An 18,350-nucleotide genomic window follows, 5' to 3' on the forward strand; every position below is an offset into this window, starting at 1 on the left:
AACGATATAGATAGACGAGCACCTGGATCTGGAGTTGTCGAGTGCGCGTGGGCCAGGAACGAACAGAGCAATCAATAATAACAAGACTAAGGAAGACTAGGAAGAGAAGCTGTCCCGCCGACCCGCACTTCGCCGAGGCCGCCAATTATTTTTGCTCACCGCCTCTTGCGGCAGAAAAAAAAAATATATATCCTTCCTTCCTTCCTGCCTCTGCTTCCTCTTCGTTCTCTTCAGTCTTGACTCTTCCATTCTCCCCCCCTCCCCCCATCATGGAGAGCTCCAGAGTCTTTGTCTCGGGCCTCCCGCCCACGATCTCCAACCATGACCTGGGAAAGCATTTCTCCGGTCGCTTTCAAGTAACCGATGCTCATGTTATCCCCAGTCGCCGCATTGGCTTCGTGGGGTTCAAGGAAGCGGCGCATGCAAAGCAGGCTGTAGACTACTTTCACAAAACATATCTGAGAATGTCCAAGATCTCAGTAGAAATGGCTCGTTCCGTGAGTGCTCTGCTTGTTTCGTTACCTTGTGCAGCTCGCTGACTGTTGCAGACCGCAGAGATGGAGTCGACCAAAAACCAGAACACCCCTGACCGGCAAGAGTCATCCAGTACTAACAACCTCAAGCGAAAGCGCGGGGCAGAAGACCCAAACAAGGATGCTAAGCTCAACGAATTTTTGAGTGTGATGCAGCATTCCTCCAAAACAAGGACATGGGCAAACGATGACGATGGTCTTGTTCAGCCATTGGCGGCTAACGAAGCGGCCAATAACACTGACAAGATAGAAGAAACTGCCGAGAAGGTTCCAGAGAATCCCGTCAAGAAGCCAAAAGTCAAAACAGCCCCTGTTGCTCATAGTGCAGCTCAAGAGCAGACACCACAAGTATCTGAAGACGCTGAGAATGATAATATGGATACCCAAGATGACTCCGCACCCACAGATGGTCAAGAAGACCAGCCGAAATCAGACGCTGACTGGCTCCGGTCAAAGACCAGCCGTCTTTTAGGTCTTCTTGATGAGGAAGAGCAGACTGAAGTCAAAGCTCCATCTTCAGAAAGTGAAGACGATAGTGATAAACCAGCCAAGTCAAAAATACAACAACCGGAAGAAATTTTCGAGTCTCAGGCTTCGCCCGAGGAAGAAGAAATAGAGGAAGAAAGGGATTATGATGCGGACGTTGAACTAATCCGCACTTCTGGCCGACTATTTCTTCGTAATTTAGCCTACGGTGCAACCGAGACAGACTTGGAACCGATTTTTGCTCCGTTTGGAAAGATTGATGAAGTGAGTTATTATTCTTAGCCATTGAACCCTCCACCTCATTGTTTGTTTGAATGAATCGCCGCTCTTGTGATGATCATCCTGATAGGGACATCTGATGCTTAGCATATGATGTGAACAGGAAGAGAATTTTAGTAGATGCCTCTTGTGATCTGAAGAGCTATTGGCCATTTCAAATGTTACCACTCATTTTCCGTGCAAGCAATAACTAATTCTTGCCAGATACACGTCGCCTTCGATACCCGGACCACATCCAGTAAAGGCTTCGCGTACATACAATATATAGACCCTTCTTCCGCGGTGAATGCCTATAAGAGCTTGGACGGGAAAGATTTCCAAGGACGTTTACTTCACATTCTACCGGCATCTGCCAAAAAGTCATATAAAATTGATGATTACGAATTATCGAAATTGCCTTTGAAGAAACAAAAACAGATAAAACGTAAAATGGAAGCATCATCGTCCACGTTCAATTGGAACTCCTTGTATATGAATGTAAGTCTATCACAGACGAAACACTGTGTGGCCATGACTAATAGCTTCATAGACGGACGCTGTAATGTCATCTGTAGCAGATAGACTGGGAGTCTCCAAAGCCGAACTGCTTGATCCTACATCATCCGATGCTGCCGTCAAGCAGGCACACGCCGAAACTCATGTTATCCAGGAGACAAAGTCTTACTTCACCTCGAACGGAGTCAACCTGGACTCATTCCAACAACGGGAGCGTGGAAACACTGCAATCCTAGTCAAGAACTTCTCATACGGTGTCAAGTCTACGGAACTGAAAAAGCTTTTCGAACCTTTTGGGCAATTGACGCGTTTCCTGATGCCCCCAAGCGGAACAATCGCCATAGTCGAATTTGCTCGGCCAGATGAAGCACAGAAGGCGTTCAAAGGCTTGGCTTACAGGAAACTAGGAGACTCGATTCTTTTCCTCGAACGTGCTCCAAAGAACCTGTTTGATGCACCCGCCACAGCAGCTATTCAATCAGCTTCCTCAGAGATTAAAGCCAAATCTCAAGGCTTCTCTGCAACCGACACCTTTGCCGCAGAAGATAACGAGATACAACCTCCTACAACGACACTGTTTGTGCGTAACTTGAATTTCACTACAACGAACAAGCGACTCACAGAAGTCTTTGAACCTTTGGATGGATTTTTGTCAGCCAAGGTCAAAACAAAACAAGACCCGAAGCGGCCAGGCGAGACGCTCAGTATGGGCTTTGGCTTTGTCGAGTTTCGAACCAAGGAGCAGGCACAGACCGCACTCGCTGCTATGGATGGCTACAGCTTAGACCAGCATGAACTTGTTGTTAAAACGTCGCACAAGGGCATGGATGCAGCCGAAAGTAGGCGACGAGAAGACACCGCGAAGAAGGTTGCGGCGAGGCGAACAAAGATTATCATCAAGAACTTGCCTTTCCAGGCTACCAAGAAGGACGTGCGGTCTCTATTTAGCGTCTATGGACAGCTTCGATCAGTGCGCGTGCCGCAAAAATTCGACCGATCAACGCGTGGTTTTGCCTTTGCTGATTTTGTAAGCGCTCGCGAGGCGGAAAATGCAATGGATGCCCTAGAAAACACCCATCTTTTGGGCCGGAAACTGGTTCTACAGTATGCTTCTGAAGAGGCAATTGACGCCGAAGAGGAGATTCGCAAGATAGAAAAGAAGACGGGCCAACAAGTAGACCGAGAAAAGCTGCAAAGCCTTACCGGAACGGGAAGGAAGAAGTTTGTTGTAGGGGCCGAGGAGGACTAAGGTTGAAAGCCATCTGTACTACTATTAGAACCTGTTAATAGGGAGAATTCAGGAAATGTCGCCCAGTATGCTGTTTGTGTTGTATCCCTTGCGGGGTGGACCTTGGGTTCTTCTGCCTTATGCTCCTTGGACACGTTCTCCTTCATTAGGGTTACTGCAGTATGCATACATCGCGTCCGCCCACCTGCAGCACACCTCGTGCTTGCTGCGAGACAAAAAAAAATATCCAGGTACCATCGCGACTTCGCTTTATCTACAACCCTTAGCACAATCCTGTGATCCTCGCGAATACGCCTTGATCACGACCTAGACCAGGTCGCTCTGAGGCCGGTTGACCTACATTCCATCCAACTGGACTTTCATTTCAGTGACATTCTTTGGCATTGAGATGATCACCGATTTTTGGATGACTTACATTCTTCGACTGGCATCGCCACCGGCATCAGCAACGCCATTACAGTGCCAACGCTGACTTTCTGGTGTTTGGTGTCGCGAGAAATTTTCCGAGTGGTCCTTAGCTAGGTCGTGCTGCTGCAAACCCCTTGCTTGTCCCAACATCGGACATCGTGCCCTTCTTCTGAGCCCTTATCACCGCGGTAAGGATAACCGCCTTCTTGACATGCTCCTCGTCAGCTCTCCCCCGAATGGCTAGCCCTGAGGACACGGTCCCGATGGCGGCGCGATCAGAGAGCAGGAATACTGTAAAGGGGAAGCGTGTAGCGATGCGGTTCGAGGTGCTAGCAAGGTCGCTGGTCCCCTTTGTGAGGAGGGCACGATGAGCCTGCTATAAACACCATGTTGTCTGCTCCGGCATTCGAACATTCTCTTTCTGGTTTCCAACATTCTCTTGTAGCATCTGCGTTCTTGACCCCCGATTCTTGTGACTGTGTGCCAGTGCCAGTTGTTCAGGTCATTGGCATTGTGACCGTTGTTCTTACTGTTTGGAATTCTAGCACCATTCTTGCGAGTTGTACATCCTGGTCCACGCCATGGCCGGGTGGCAAACCGACTCTTTCGTATCTCAAACACAGCCTTCACTCGACAGTGTTGGAGGAGGTGCTGCTGCTGCTCATCGAGCACTTCAACACACTTCGGGCAATGCACAGTCATACGCTGACGGTGCTGCCATGAATGGGGATGGGAGCAGCCGTGATGGTCATTTTCAACCGTTGGCTCTCAAGTATCCTCCTGCTCCTGTGTCCTACCACCACCCGGTGTCGTCGTCTACCAGCGTCCATGAAAGCCATATTCTAGCAGCACGTCTGCAGGCAAGGAAACTTCGTCGACTTCAGTCGGCCTCTCATCCTGTCTCTGGCATGCGTACAAAGCGAAGCTACCTAAAGTCTCAGAAATACCTCGAGTACAGAGCTCGACCACGTCGAGATACTGGCAAGGACGGGGAGCCTGTTTGGTCTGATGCTCTGGAAGATGCCTTTCAGCAAGGTGAGAAGAATCTTCTAGTACTGGTTACTGTTTACTAACTCTTGTGTGTTATAGCTTTGGAAGCAAACCCTCCCATGGGCCGTAGGAAATGGTCCGAACGCGGCAAGTCTTATGGACGAAACGAGTTGATTGCAGAGTATATCTACAACTTGACTGGGAAACGACGCACGAGAAAACAAGTTTCTAGCCATCTTCAAGTCCTAGATTCCTTTCTCAAGGGGGATCCCGAGTGTAAGAAATAACACGACCGTCAACAAACACCAGCCAGCTAACTCGCAGTTCTAGGGGAGAGGCTTGTCCGAGAAAAGCCAGATGCTCCAAACACTCAACCCCCGACGACCACGCCTCAGTACCGCAGCTCTATTCAGCACCAGATGTCTAGAGGCATGAGCAGTCAACAATTTCCCTCTTGCCCTGACTACAGTGCTAGCTCACATTCTTACAACGGAGACTTGCCGACTCCGGTCACTCTGGGCTCCAACACGTATGAACCTACTTCCCACCTGATTCATGCCTTCAATTTCGACATGTGGGTGAGCGCGCCTCAACAGGCCAACCGCATTGACAAGGCGCTACACGTGTATACGCGTCTTCAAGGAGACCAGCACAGGCCTGTTGCTCTTCCGATGCCACTGGACAATTTGGCTGGATGGCGAACCTCCTTTCCTCACCTTTCCTCTCTCGTTGAAGACATCAACAACCCACTAGACTGCGATGTCATACTATTAGAAGTCAATCTGCAGTTGATGGGGGATTTCCCACCATCAGGGTCCCGGCTAGGTATCCAGCTGGATCTTGACTTTGGACATCCCACTATGGGAGACGTGTCTCTAGCAAGCCAGATGGAGGACTGGACATGCAGTACCTTCATTTATGAAGAAGGCCAGAAAATGGTGGAAACCTATAATGATCTTCAAAAGGCATCATCCACGAAAATCAAGCCATTGTTTGAGTCATCGTGGTGGGCCAAGCTGTTCACACAGCTGACCCAGGAAAAACAAATGGCAGAGGGCTCAGGGCAATCAGAAGCAGTTCAAGCCGCTGACAACCATACACGACAATTCTTCCATTCCCTCTCAGCGGTGCAAGAGTTGCGAGCGACACCATCGAGTCATCGCCGTATGTCCACCTACTCGACGAGCAATCAGGGAGACGAGAGCAAGCGCATGGCGATTCTGCTCTGGAAGTTCCGTCAGACCCGGCCTGGCGAAGTAGGCACTACAACCTGGAGACGACTGATTCCTCCGCCTGAGCGCACCACTGCAAACAGCCCCCGGGCTGCAGCTGGCATTGACCTGCCACCTCTGGCGTTGGACTCAATGGTTTCCTCGAAACCTCAGGAACATGTTTACCAACAGAGCCACCCGAGCATGATGCAGCATCAACTACCGGCTGTGAATATTCAGCAGCAGTGGCCGGTATACGCCGACCATGCAGATGGGGTTGCTCACATGTTCAATACCCAGGGGTCGTACGACTTCTTGAACAATATCAGTAAGCCAGAGGATAACTTGGTGGACAAGACTTCAGTCACATCCGTACTCGACTCTTTCACTGGACTCACGCAAGAAACCACCCAACCGGGCAGCGTCAGTGTACCCAGCGCTAGCCAGGGCTTGTTCAACGTACATGATCTTCCGCTGGCTTCTCACTCACATTTGTCGGGATTTGGTCTCGGTGGTGATAGCAATCACTACATAACGTCGCAACACATCCATGACAATAACAACAACGTGTTGAATTCCATTTTCGGCTCAGCAGGCCCATCTATACACGATATTTCTCAAACTCAGGCTCCCCTGTGGGAACCGCAGGGATCGAGCCTGCACTCTGACCTCGGCGGCAGCGGCTACAGTCATATGCATTTCCCTTCTAACGGTCATCATCATCATCATAATCATAATCATCACCACCAGCACCAACAACAAGTACCTGTGTCTCGAGAGCATCAAGGAAGCGGCTTGGAAGGAATCCTTCCCTCCGATGACTTTATTGACAAGTTGGTCAGCGGTGTATCTGCAGGTGGACACTTGAATGGTGCTGCTCCTACAAACACGCGGTATACGGATAACAACGCTGTGGAATCGGTTTAAATGATGATTCATTTCTTTTAATGATAATATTTAATGAGTGATTGGTACTATTTATATTCACCTTTGGATGTTTTTCAACACGCGGTATTTTTCGGATTATATATTAAATTACTAAAATTAAACTAATTTAAAACATAAGATTTTAATTATCTATAATTTCAATGATTTAAGGTACCAGTTGACATGTTGGAGTAGCGCTACTTATACTATCATGGTAGTAAGCTGCAATAATGCCCCACTCGATCTTCTCGTGTGTTATAATACTTTTCTGGCATGCAGCTGCCTCTGGCTACTCTTACCTAATCTATGTTCCTTGTATTTTTATTTTGAGTGGTTTTAAAGGGCGTAGACATCATCAATTAGTTGCATCCCATAATCACCGGGAGTCCACCCAGGACTGATACGTAGAGATGTTTAATACCGTTACGGCACACACCACACGGACCACAACGTAGCATAGCTTCATGGTAAATTGATTATAAATGAATCTTTGTTTCGTTTTTATAAACCATGTTCCTACAATTTGGCCGAGGCCGTTTTCTGGTTCGGCCAAATTGGGCGATATGAGACTTCAATGTTGATGATATGGGAACAGCTCGGCCAAATTGTCAACTGGTATATTGCTGACGTTATAAAACCCATTCTTTGATTATTCAATGTTTTGGATATAAAATCAGACACCGGTTTCTTGTATATTTATACCGGACTACATATAGTTGATATATATGTATATATATACATATATTGAGTCCAACATTTGAAAGATCCATTCAATTTGACCAACCAGAAACCAACATTGAACTTTAAATCAATTTACTATTTCCTCCCTCAAGCACAAAACAATGAGCAAAACAATCGCCCTCATCAGTGGTGCCAACCAAGGTATTGGCCTCGCTGCCGCAACCCGCCTTGCTCGCGAATTCGGATATCAGGTCATAATCGGATCTCGAAACGCTGAAAACGGCGCCAAAGAAGCCACAAAACTGCAAACCGAAGGTCTCGCAGTTGACAGTGTCCAACTAGACCTTACATCTGACGAGTCGATTGAGCGCGCTGCCGATTATATCTCATCCAAGTACGGCAAGCTGGATGTACTCGTCAACAACGCCGGCATCCTCATCGACGTCGGCGTAGCAAACGCAAACCCAGAGTTACCGACGCGTGAGCTTTTTGAAAAGACCTTTTCGACAAACGTGACTGGGACAGCCTGTCTCACCGAGGCGATGATTCCGCTACTGCGCAAATCAGACCAGCGGCCGCGACTCGTTTTTGTCTCGTCGATCATGGGCTCGATCACCGAGAGCCTGGACCAGACGTCCGCATGGTATGAAGGCGAATACAGAGCATATGACGCCAGCAAAGCTGCAGCCAACATGCTGGCCGTTAACTACAACCGCATTCTTCGTGATGTGCGCGCTAGGGTCAATGTTGCCTGCCCTGGCCTGGTCGCTACAAACCTCACTAAATACACTGCCTACGGGGGCACACCTGAAGACGGCGCCAGGCGCATTGTTCAGTTAGCCACCCTGGCTGAAGATGACGAGACTACTGGAACGTTTTCGAATGTCCATGGAGGCATAGCTTGGTAGGCAGTGAAAAGGATATATACTTGTACTCATCCAGTCAATCAGATGAGAGAGTAGATAGGGCTTAGGGCTTGACGCTTAACGGTTTCTGGGCATGAGAAGCGTGGTAGTGAAATCTAGGCCACGCCAAGTGTGGTCTAAGTCGCTGCTAGAGATTAGGAAGATAGATATAAAATCATAACACTACTACTTATGAAGCATAATAATGAAATCTAGATCACATTATATATGATTAAAGCTGTTACTAGGAATTTTGAAAGTGGATATAAGATTATAATACTACTGCTTAAGAAGTATAGCAGCGAAGTTCAGATCACACCAGGTAGAGTCAAGTACTACGCGAGCATTTATAGCAGAGGGCTCAGTGTACTCTATGTTTTGCTCTTAAATTAAAAAAACTTGCCTTGTATATCAATGTGTACATGCACTCACTGTATAAACAGGTCAACAGTGTTCAGTAAGTTCGGCATTGCGCTTGCATTCACTGGCTGTTACCTGGAACAACACTTTGGTGGAGCCATGGTGCCTGGCGGTATTTTACAGTATTGTAATACGTAGTACGTTGGAACAGTGGTAAATTTCATGTCGATATAATAATAACACTAAAAAATGCCAAGGTGTTGGCATATACAACTATCCACTAAGGTTTCCCTTTTGTTGGGGTCGACGACATGCAACTCCACATTTTGCCAGAAACCATTTGTGCTGCCTACATCCCCTTCGGTAGTTTTGCAACTGCGGTGCGCCAGCATGTATACCTTGGATGGCTTGCCTATTGAAATCTTGCACATTATTGCAAACTACCTAAAGAAGCCCTGTGATATCAACTCGCTCGCCAACGTGAATGGCGCCTTATATGGCGCCTTGAACTACTTACTGTATCGCAACGATGCTCTCAATGGCGAACGGGCGCTTGAATGGGCGTCAAGCCACGGGGAAATTCAAACTGCCCAGAAGGCCATTGATGCTAGTTTGCCATGTCGCTACCGGCTAGATATTCTCCATAAAGGCCTCGTTTGTGCTGCTGTCCATGGCCACGCAAATGTTGCGTCTTTGATTCTGTCACAAGAGGGCGTCAACCCGAATTTCTTATCCAAACATGACCGTGATACACCCACTCCCCTTGAAATAGCGTCTGAACATGGCCATGTGGAATTTGTCAAGCTGCTGCTTTCCACCAAAGGCGTTGACCCAAACTTGGATTCCCAGGGATGGCCGCCTCTTGTGACTGCTTCTCAAAAAGGACACATTGAAGTTGTCAAATTGTTACTAGACGCGCCTGATATTGATCCTGGATGTCGCAGCCATTTTGGCGATACGCCGCTGTATGCGGCCGTTGATTCGAAATCTACTACAGTTGCGAAATATCTTCTGCTGCACCCGACCATACCTGTCGACGTCAACGCAGTGACCACATGCCACAAACGACTCGGTGGAAATAGTAACAAGAGCGTACTTATTGCGGCAGCCCAGGAGAATTTGCCCGATATCGTCCAACAGCTTCTCGCTGCGCCAGATATAAAGGTCAATCATTGCGATTCTTTTAAGCGGACAGCCCTACATGAGGCAGCTGAAAACGGGTCCAGCGAGATCGTCCGAAACTTGTTAGAACACCTGGCGGACCCAGACCCCGTGGACTGTTTCAATGAATCTCCTCTGTTCCTAGCTGCCGGCAAAGGCCATCTGTCGGTCGTGAAGCTATTGTTGGAAGCAGGCGCCGAACCGAACCACGTATGTGATAACGGATATACCCCACTCGCTACGGCTAAAAGATTTGGTCATACGGATGTTATGCAAGCGTTGCTTGATACTGGCCGAGTGTTTCTATCATCGCTAGAGAAAGTCCACATCGAACCGCCGAGCAGTCGTAGAATGGCGCGTGCTCGTTATCGCCAAAGGCCTCGCCCTAAGCCCATTCAATATACATCTGACGGTCTTGTCCTTTGAGCCCTAGTGAGATTCAGGGCAAGTCCATGCCATATTTTAGCTTTAATGCTATAGCAGCAGGTCAATGCTGGCAGTTTGGGCACTTGTTGAGTTTGTAAATTGACATTGAGGTATTGCATTGTTTTAAAGCCAGATTTGTGATAGATAGGACAGTTATATGGGGGAGTCTATAAAGTATATCTAAGCTAGCTTTGTTTGCTAGTACGTTTTCGTATTAAACCAGAGTATTCTTTATTCCTTTATGCTGGAAAAAAGGGTCTATAAATAACAGCATGATACAGAGCGATTCAAGCATAATACTACTATCAGAGTTACAACCTTGAATAATTACGCATTACAGGGGAGCGACTTTAAATTTCCACATAGTATGATACAAATAAATAGTTAAACTATGAAACACAATCACATCACTGTATTACTTGTAAAGCATTGGATCTTTTTATTGATAGAAGTGTTCTATGATATCTATATGGTGATTTGGCTAGTAATATACTTTTATATTAATCTAATGATCTCGCCTTGTAATATTTCAGCAGCTTATTAGTTAAATTCCCTTTGCTTGTTGAAATAGAGCTTGAAGGTGTTGTCGGGAAGACAGGCCATAATATGGAAGTGAGAAAGGCGTGGAATGTTCGCGAACTATATATACAAAGAGAAGATTAAAAAAGAATTTCTGGGCCGTTTTTCCTTGTCTAATCCACCTACTCAAAATTAACATACCAGTTCAAATGCTACCTAGGGTTTTACGTTTCGAACGGGCCTTCACAAAGACCGATCGCTTAATATGCGCAACACATACCACGGGAAATAAGAAATCACAGACCACCCTAAAACTCTATTTGACTCATTTATTCCCACATCCCTCACATATTAATTATTAGCGATTCTCTCAGTGTAAAAAAGAAGGCCGACTTTAGCCGGACAACGGGTAAAGAGCGTGGCGCATTTAACCGGATCCGTAATTTGGCAATTCTTCTCTGCCACATTATAGGCTTTGCCCCTCAGCATGGAGTGTCCACAGGCCTTGGAAAAGAGGGCCGGTGAATGGCTCTGGAAAGCTACGCTCCCTGTCCAGTGGAGATGGCTGCCTCCAGGCTTCCTAATTAGCCTTAGACCGTGGATAATTACGGCCATGTCGAGGGGAAATTGAGACGTTTAAGAAAGAGTCTGCGTGCTCAATCATTCTGGAAGTCTTCATTGATTTGACGTCCTGCTTAATACTGAATTTTCTTTTTTCTGTATTTCCAACATATCAGGACGCAGGCACCATGTCTTCTCCTACAATTAAGCTGACTAGTGGCTACGACATGCCCCGCGTGGGCTTCGGCCTGTGGAAGGTCAATAATGACACCTGTGCAGACCAGGTCTACTCAGCTATCAAGGCTGGCTACCGTCTTCTCGACGGCGCCGCTGGTGAGTCTTCAACTAAAAAAAAGTTCTTTTGCGCTCCCAGTCTGACGTGAATCTAGACTATGGAAATGAAAAAGAGGTTGGCCAAGGTATTGCGCGCGCCATCAAGGATGGTCTGGTCAAGCGCGAAGACCTCTTCGTGGTCTCCAAGCTTTGGAACACCTTCCACGACGGTGACAAGGTCGAGCCCATTGTGCGCAAGCAGCTGGAGGACCTGGGCGTTGAGTACTTTGACCTGTTTTTGATCCATTTCCCCGTCGCCCTCAAATACGTCGACCCGGCCGAGCGCTACCCTCCTGGATGGACCAATGCCGACGGTAAGGTCGAGTTTAGCAAGGCAACAATCCAAGAAACATGGCAGGCTGTGGAGTCGCTGGTCGACAAGAAGCTTGCTCGCAGCATCGGTGTCAGCAACTTCAGCGCTCAGTTGATCATGGATCTCTTGCGCCATGCTCGCATCCGCCCGGCCGCTCTCCAGATCGAGCATCACCCTTACCTCCAGCAAAAGGAACTTGTCAAGTATGTCCAGGGAGAGGGTATTGCCATCACCGCCTACTCCTCGTTCGGTCCTCTTAGCTTCATCGAGTTGGACATGAGCCGAGCCCAGAGCACGCCCACTCTGTTCGAGCATGACATCGTCAAGTCGGCCGCCGCGAAGCATGATAAGACCCCTGCCCAGGTTCTACTGCGCTGGGCCACGCAAAGAGACATTGCTGTTATTCCCAAGAGTAACAACCCTGCTCGTCTGGCTCAGAACCTGGATGTCACCGGATGGAGTCTGGAGCAGGCCGAGATCGACGCCATCAACAATCTAGACCTGAACCTCCGTTTCAACGACCCGGTCAATGTATGTCTTCCTCTTCTTCCTCTTTATGCAATAATCATAGACTGACATCTTTTTTTTATAGTACGGATTGAACATTCCTATTTTTGCCTAAGTTTCGTCTGATTTGATCTGGTTTGGTGAGATATATCTACGATTTCATGTACATGCTTTGGCGTGACCTTATACATATTGAATCAACAATAAACTCTTGTAAGACGGGCCAAATACCCTGGAAAAGAGTCTTAAACGATAGTCTACTTCTCAGTCGTATGGCCTCAGTGGGATAGCTGGCGCAGGTCTGAATCCAGTAAACTCGCCGTCTTCAATTATCTTTCTCCAACGGGCGAAAGTATGTTCCCAATCAAACTCGACATCGTGCAGGTAGTCATTGAGATGAGGCTGAGGATTGGCCGCCTTGGCGAATTTGATGTAATTTAGAGACGCCTTTTCCACCACACGGTCAAGCTTGACTTGGGCTTCGTTGTCTCCGCCTTCTGACTCGCCTAGAACGTCGTCACTATCTGATAGGACTATAGAAGGAGGCCAGCGTAGAAACATGGCGGTTAGGACGACTGGAACGACGGTGCCAGGCCAGTCGGGCGTGGCATCCAGCACATCGACAATACCCTTTGCGAGAAATCCTAGGCTAGCCCGCTCGTCGTATTGGTGCGCTTTGTACCTAGTCGCAAACTTGGTCATATTGATAAGGTCGTTGTGAATTCGACTGAGGATGTTCTTGCGATCAACTACAAACCCAAGAGCCTTTTTGGAAGACGCAACTACCTTCTCAAGACTCTTGACGTGTTCATCGACGGAATTCTTTTGGCTCTTTAGGGCACCTAGCGTGACATTTACCTTCTCAAGGCGCGCAAAGGCATTGTCATATCGGATTTTGTGGGTCTTTTGTAGGTCCCTTTCGTGCTCGAGCTTAGACTCATTGACATTGATGGATCCAGAGAGTCTGGACCTCGTACCAGCCGCAACTGCTGCTCCTATCCCAAAAAGTCCCCAGGCAATACCTTCTCCGACATTTTGTGGATGTTCTAGATTACTCCGCTGTATTAGGGACATTAGTTAGAGGTGTAAGGAAAAGAGAGAGACAAGAGGAGGAATAAAAATTTTTTTTTTAAAAAAAGGGGAAACTTACGTCGTTTCTCATCCTTTGGGTTTCATCAACCAGTTTAGAGATCTTACTTTTCAGTGTGTCAAACTCTTTTTTTTCCGAGGTCATTGTTGATTTGTCAGAGGCAGCATCCTTCTCTTCATTCTCGGTTTCAGTCTCGATGAATTTGTCGGCCTTTTCTGCCCTCTTTAAAAGGGACCACATGTTTTGCACTTTCTCGTTGAGCTAAAGAGTTAAACTGTGAGCAAGCTGCTGAAGTACTTTGTTTGTTTGAACTAGATGGAGAAGCTTACCGTCTCATGATGCTCGCCAAATAAGTGCCCCAACTCGGCATGGGCCTTTTCAACCAGATTGAACATCCTAGTTGTCCTTTCTACCGCGTCCTCAAAAGATGTCTTGTGCACGTTTTCCGGACCATTTAATCTTAGTCCATTGCGAACCTGTTTAACATATTCCTCCATTCCAGGCGGGAAAGAAGTATATGCGTCTTCCGCATTAATCAAGCCAGTGACCCCGTCTGGGTACAGCTTTACCACCAACTGTAGTGACAAATCAATCAGTGAGTCGTACACTGCATGGATCATCAGCTCTGATCCGATTTGAATATCCTCGTTTTGCCGTGTGATTGTCTCGGCGAGGTTGCTTCCTTCGGAGATCATCTGTTGCAGGGCGGCATCAACTTCTTCCACGTCATGTACGCTAGACACAGGTTTCACTGTTCCTTTCTCGATGGCATATTGACGAGAAAATACCACAGAGCTGGTAGGCTGTCTGGAGCAGGGATTCGTGACTGGACGTCGTGGGAGGCATGTTGAAATAGACTTGCGTGTCAATGGACTCAATGCACCGGGGCGGCATCCACGGCTGGTGATGCCCCTGGCATATTGTCGTGACAGAGAAAGGTTACGCAGTTTACCGACATTCATTTTGATTGATTGATTTCATCGAGAGGAGAGGACAAAGGTGTCTGCAGGTGAACCTATAAGAGAAGCGATGAAAGCGGTCTTCGTTGCCTAGAACGACAGCCATCTTACGATCGCCACCAATTCGCCACCATCTTTCTTCTTTTCTTTTTTTTTTTTTGATATCTAAATTTTTGGAAAATGATCGCCATGGAGACTCGCCTCTGGTTTCTACTATTGGGTTGATACGCGGACAGTGAGACACCGAGATCGCCCGAGAAAAAACGAATATTCGACTCCGAGAAGACTACGTAACAGACCCAACCCTTGACACAGACCATTTCCCCGTTTTTTGGCCACATACCTTACTGTGTCAGGACTTGGCTGCATGCAGAGATCAGCACATCTTTCCCCTTGTGGATGACAGGCACGGCACGGACCGCGGACTCATGCATGAACGGTGGATACGACAGGCTTGTTTGGAAAAACTATACACCAATAGATCCATTTCCATACATATGTGGCTTGCAGTGCTCGCACAGTAGCTAAAAGCTTCTCTCCATTCTTCAGCTGCTAAGTGAACTTTATTGCCAGGATATCTTCAGCCAGCCAAGGAATTATGTGGCTGGCTGGTTCCCGCGGAGACTCAGTTGATGGAATTCATTCGATCAGGGCCTTCAATAATGAAAACAGCGGGGAAGAAGCTGCCAGGTCATCCTGCAGGTTTGATGCAACTTCATGGGGAGGGGTAGTTGTATTGCTGCTGCTTTTCCCCCCCGTCTGTCGATTGTTTCGGTCTTGGAAGATTCGATCAATGCCAACTGTTATAAACATACCAATAGCCCTCTTACTCTCTTCTCCTCGATTCCACAAACAATTCACTGTTGTGCATTATTTTGACCAAAAAAAAAGAACTATCTACATCCAGCAGCAATCATGGCAATCTCAACCCCAGGTCCAGACACTCTGGGTGTACTCATTACGAAAAACACTGCAACCATTGCTTCATACAAGACTGGTATGCACTCTTGTTCTAATTTCCACCTCCTGGACATTCGAAACTGACCATATTTAGACCTGCAAGCAAAGGCTCACGCCTCCAAGCACGGATGGCTGGCATATCTTGGAATGGCTCCAGTGTGTTTGGAGCTTCTCGCATTGTGTACCTTGACGGCCGCGCGAGATGATGCTCGAAACATTATCTTGGTCTCGAACAAGAAATATGAGTACCTTAAAGGGTATGTGCAAGGAGTAATTCCCTGGTGAAACAAGTGCTAAAAAGAAATATCAACAAAAAGGCATCTTCATTTGTCCACTTGCTTGATTGAGGTTGTCAATAGAGGCAGCACTGCTTTTACAAATTGCAACAAACATATGGAAGAGATTCGAGCCACTTCTGAATCGGTCAAGGATACGGTAAGCTTGGAATAATAATAAGAATGATATGCCTGAATGTGAAAATTGACCCACCGGTCCCCCAAAAACAGGTTACTATGATCGTCAAAGCCCTACTACGTGGAAACCTCCAGCTTACCGTACAACTGGACACCCTGGTAGAGGCAGCCGAAACCTGCAAGGACGCCGCCGCCAAAATGGACGACGAGCTTGAAGCCTGGTATAAATACGTCATGGAACTACACGAGGCCTGTGATGCAACGGACCAGGATACCAAGGGCAAATACCAGATTGCATTGAGTGACGAAAAGGCTCGGAAAGTCGAACAAGAGCTGTTGACTACGAGCATTACCTCGGCCGAGAAATGGGTCAAGGATCGGGAGGAACAGGTCCAGGAAATGAAGGATCTGGTTAAGGAGGAGCTCAAGAACTACCCAACTGGGTATGTCTTCACTCGTTACCAGAAATTGGTCGTGACCGTGTAAGCTGATTTGTTCTGGTTCCTTGCAGGAACCAGTTGATGGTGATGGATCTCGTCCAGACACTGGGAAACGCGGCCGCCAGCGCCACAAATATCCTTGCCGGAGCAGCAGCAAGCCGAATCGGTGGTGGTTCTGCATTCAACAATAAAACTAAGAGCAAAAGCTCTTCCGGTAAGAAAAAGGAAACATCTGATGATGATGATGATGATGACGATGAAGCGGCGGATGATGTTGCCAATGATCCGGCTTCCGTCTACCTGCCCTTTGCTCTCATGGCTATCAATCAATTGCACGGAATTGTGTCCGACAAGGCTGGAGTCCAGTGGGACCTCATAACTAACGTGGAATCGACCAGCGGAAAAGGTGGCCAGCTGGATCTGACAGGCGTGTCAGGTTCCCTCACCAGGCACCGCGCGACTTTGGAGAAGAAGAAAACCGCAAAGAGCTCCAAGGTCGGAAAGGCCTTGTTGAAATCCATTGGCGAGGTAGAACTGGTATGTTTTCATTTTCCTTTGTTTTAGTACTTCGAGTTGTTCCATCTTCTAACAGTGATACTATTTACAAGGTCGTCAGCGAGCTCCAAGTAGAGAGAACCAAGAGCCGCAACATGGGAGACAACTGGAAGAAACCCGCCAATGATTCCAAGCAGGTATCTGGCTGGCAATCGACGGTCAAGAAGTCTCAAAAGGCCGTGCAGAAACTTGACACCAAGGACAAGGCCTTGACCTCGGGAACGAAAAACCCTCCGCTGCCCGGCGCAAACCTGCAGGCAGCAGCTTCTTCTGGAAGCAAAACAGCCAGTCAGATGGCCGTCGAAGCGGCCTCATTCAAAGTAACCACGGCTCGGGAAATGTACAAGTCCACTCTGTCCAGTGCCGACACGGCCAGGAGCCAGCTGCTGGCATTCCAGTCGCAGATGAACAACATCAAGGCGGATCTAGATAGTCTCAAGGAAGACAAATTAACACTTGTAAGTTAGACCCAATAGGTATCTTTCCATCTTCCGAGTTTTCGATACTAAACCATCACAGGAAGCCGTCAAAGTGTGTCTGCGGAACTGCTTGACCTTGTTGGTGGAGTTGAAAGACTGCATCCTCCAGCTCCGGCTCTTCTTTACACAGCTCGCGGTGCAGATCAAGACCCTAGTCAAGGGCAATGTTCTCCCCTTCAAGAGTACAGTTCAACATGCAATCTCTTCGCCAGAAGCACTGATCGACCGCGTGATCCTGCAGCAGTATACTGTAGCCATCTGGGCTGGATTCGACCAGTTCAAGGAGGTTGCCGAGTTCTATAAGAGTGTCCACGACCCTCATATCCTCAACGGTCTTAATTTGGTCAACAAAATGACTCTCCAGAACAACGTGACCGCTGGATACCAACAAATTGAGCAGTACTCTAAAACCAGTCAGACCGCAGTGATAGATCTCATCAATGCTGTAAGTTAGGAAAAAAAAAAACATTGCGTGATATTCTGAACTAACATCCCTTTTCAGGAAACAACAAAATTCAAGACCAGAATCGAGAAGACGTATGGGCAAATCATAGAACTTGAGAAGAACTCGGCTCTTCCACCCACAGAAGCCCAGCAGGACCTCCTCGGAAGCGCAGTTAAGAGTGCTGAGAATGTCATCAAGGACCAGCTGGATGCAAAGTCCGCTCCCATCAACTATATGACTCAGCCTCGTGAACAGCGCGATGCGCAAGCAGACCAACTGGTAAGATCAGCCAAAAACTTGAGTCCCAGGCGTAGCACAAGCTCACAGGTTTTTAGTCCAAGGCACTGGATCCGGAAACGCTGCAGAATCAAGCCGACGCTTTAAAGGGAGAGCTGGGGTTCCATGAACAAGATAGTGACGAGTATTTGGGTATGGATGACTAGTGGAGGAGAATAGTGCAAGAGAAGAACCGATTCCTTCGAAATGATATAGTTTAGTTTTTGTTGATAGCTGCACGAAAAGACCAAAACTGGCTTTAACAGTCAATATATACTATATATAGCGCCAATAGTTCCCAAATTGGCCTGTTTGAAGAATAATTACGAATTATATACGTCTTTGAGCTTGACTTTGACGTTAATGTATATCTATAAAAATCTAATTAC

General features: G+C 47.5%; 7 protein-coding genes across 7 annotated transcripts; 5 read left to right on the plus strand and 2 right to left on the minus strand.

The window, feature by feature from the left end:
- Positions 1-269: 269 nt before the first annotated feature.
- Positions 270-3,042, plus strand: TRUGW13939_00473 (uncharacterized protein; the record flags this gene model as incomplete). Its single annotated transcript, XM_035483680.1, has 4 exons — positions 270-497; positions 549-1,283; positions 1,503-1,775; positions 1,828-3,042. The coding sequence occupies 4 exons, from the start codon at positions 270-272 to the stop codon at positions 3,040-3,042; spliced, it is 2,451 nt and encodes an 816-aa protein (XP_035339573.1).
- Positions 3,043-3,556: 514 nt separating this feature from the next.
- Positions 3,557-3,898, minus strand: TRUGW13939_00474 (uncharacterized protein; the record flags this gene model as incomplete). Its single annotated transcript, XM_035483681.1, has 2 exons — positions 3,557-3,799; positions 3,863-3,898. 2 exons carry the CDS (start codon positions 3,896-3,898, stop codon positions 3,557-3,559), a joined length of 279 nt encoding a protein of 92 aa, XP_035339574.1.
- Positions 3,899-4,031: 133 nt separating this feature from the next.
- On the plus strand, positions 4,032-6,578 carry TRUGW13939_00475 (uncharacterized protein; the record flags this gene model as incomplete). The annotated part of the gene is made up of 3 exons (XM_035483682.1): positions 4,032-4,485; positions 4,540-4,716; positions 4,771-6,578. 3 exons carry the CDS (start codon positions 4,032-4,034, stop codon positions 6,576-6,578), a joined length of 2,439 nt encoding a protein of 812 aa, XP_035339575.1.
- Positions 6,579-7,420: 842 nt separating this feature from the next.
- TRUGW13939_00476 (uncharacterized protein) lies at positions 7,421-8,167 on the plus strand (the record flags this gene model as incomplete). Its single annotated transcript, XM_035483683.1, has 1 exon — positions 7,421-8,167. One exon carries the CDS (start codon positions 7,421-7,423, stop codon positions 8,165-8,167), a length of 747 nt encoding a protein of 248 aa, XP_035339576.1.
- A 3,212-nt stretch (positions 8,168-11,379) lies between these two features.
- TRUGW13939_00477 (uncharacterized protein) lies at positions 11,380-12,600 on the plus strand (the record flags this gene model as incomplete). Its single annotated transcript, XM_035483684.1, has 3 exons — positions 11,380-11,524; positions 11,581-12,368; positions 12,586-12,600. The coding sequence occupies 3 exons, from the start codon at positions 11,380-11,382 to the stop codon at positions 12,598-12,600; spliced, it is 948 nt and encodes a 315-aa protein (XP_035339577.1).
- An 8-nt stretch (positions 12,601-12,608) lies between these two features.
- Positions 12,609-14,396, minus strand: TRUGW13939_00478 (uncharacterized protein; the record flags this gene model as incomplete). The annotated part of the gene is made up of 3 exons (XM_035483685.1): positions 12,609-13,403; positions 13,495-13,695; positions 13,764-14,396. 3 exons carry the CDS (start codon positions 14,394-14,396, stop codon positions 12,609-12,611), a joined length of 1,629 nt encoding a protein of 542 aa, XP_035339578.1.
- Positions 14,397-15,308: 912 nt separating this feature from the next.
- TRUGW13939_00479 (uncharacterized protein) lies at positions 15,309-18,128 on the plus strand (the record flags this gene model as incomplete). Its single annotated transcript, XM_035483686.1, has 9 exons — positions 15,309-15,390; positions 15,448-15,610; positions 15,671-15,788; positions 15,860-16,209; positions 16,278-16,743; positions 16,815-17,219; positions 17,281-17,685; positions 17,743-17,964; positions 18,021-18,128. The coding sequence occupies 9 exons, from the start codon at positions 15,309-15,311 to the stop codon at positions 18,126-18,128; spliced, it is 2,319 nt and encodes a 772-aa protein (XP_035339579.1).
- Between the last annotated feature and the right edge of the window lie 222 nt (positions 18,129-18,350).

The sequence above is a fragment of the Talaromyces rugulosus genome, chromosome I (genome assembly GCF_013368755.1).
Source record: "Talaromyces rugulosus chromosome I, complete sequence".
Lineage (NCBI taxonomy): Eukaryota > Fungi > Ascomycota > Eurotiomycetes > Eurotiales > Trichocomaceae > Talaromyces > Talaromyces rugulosus.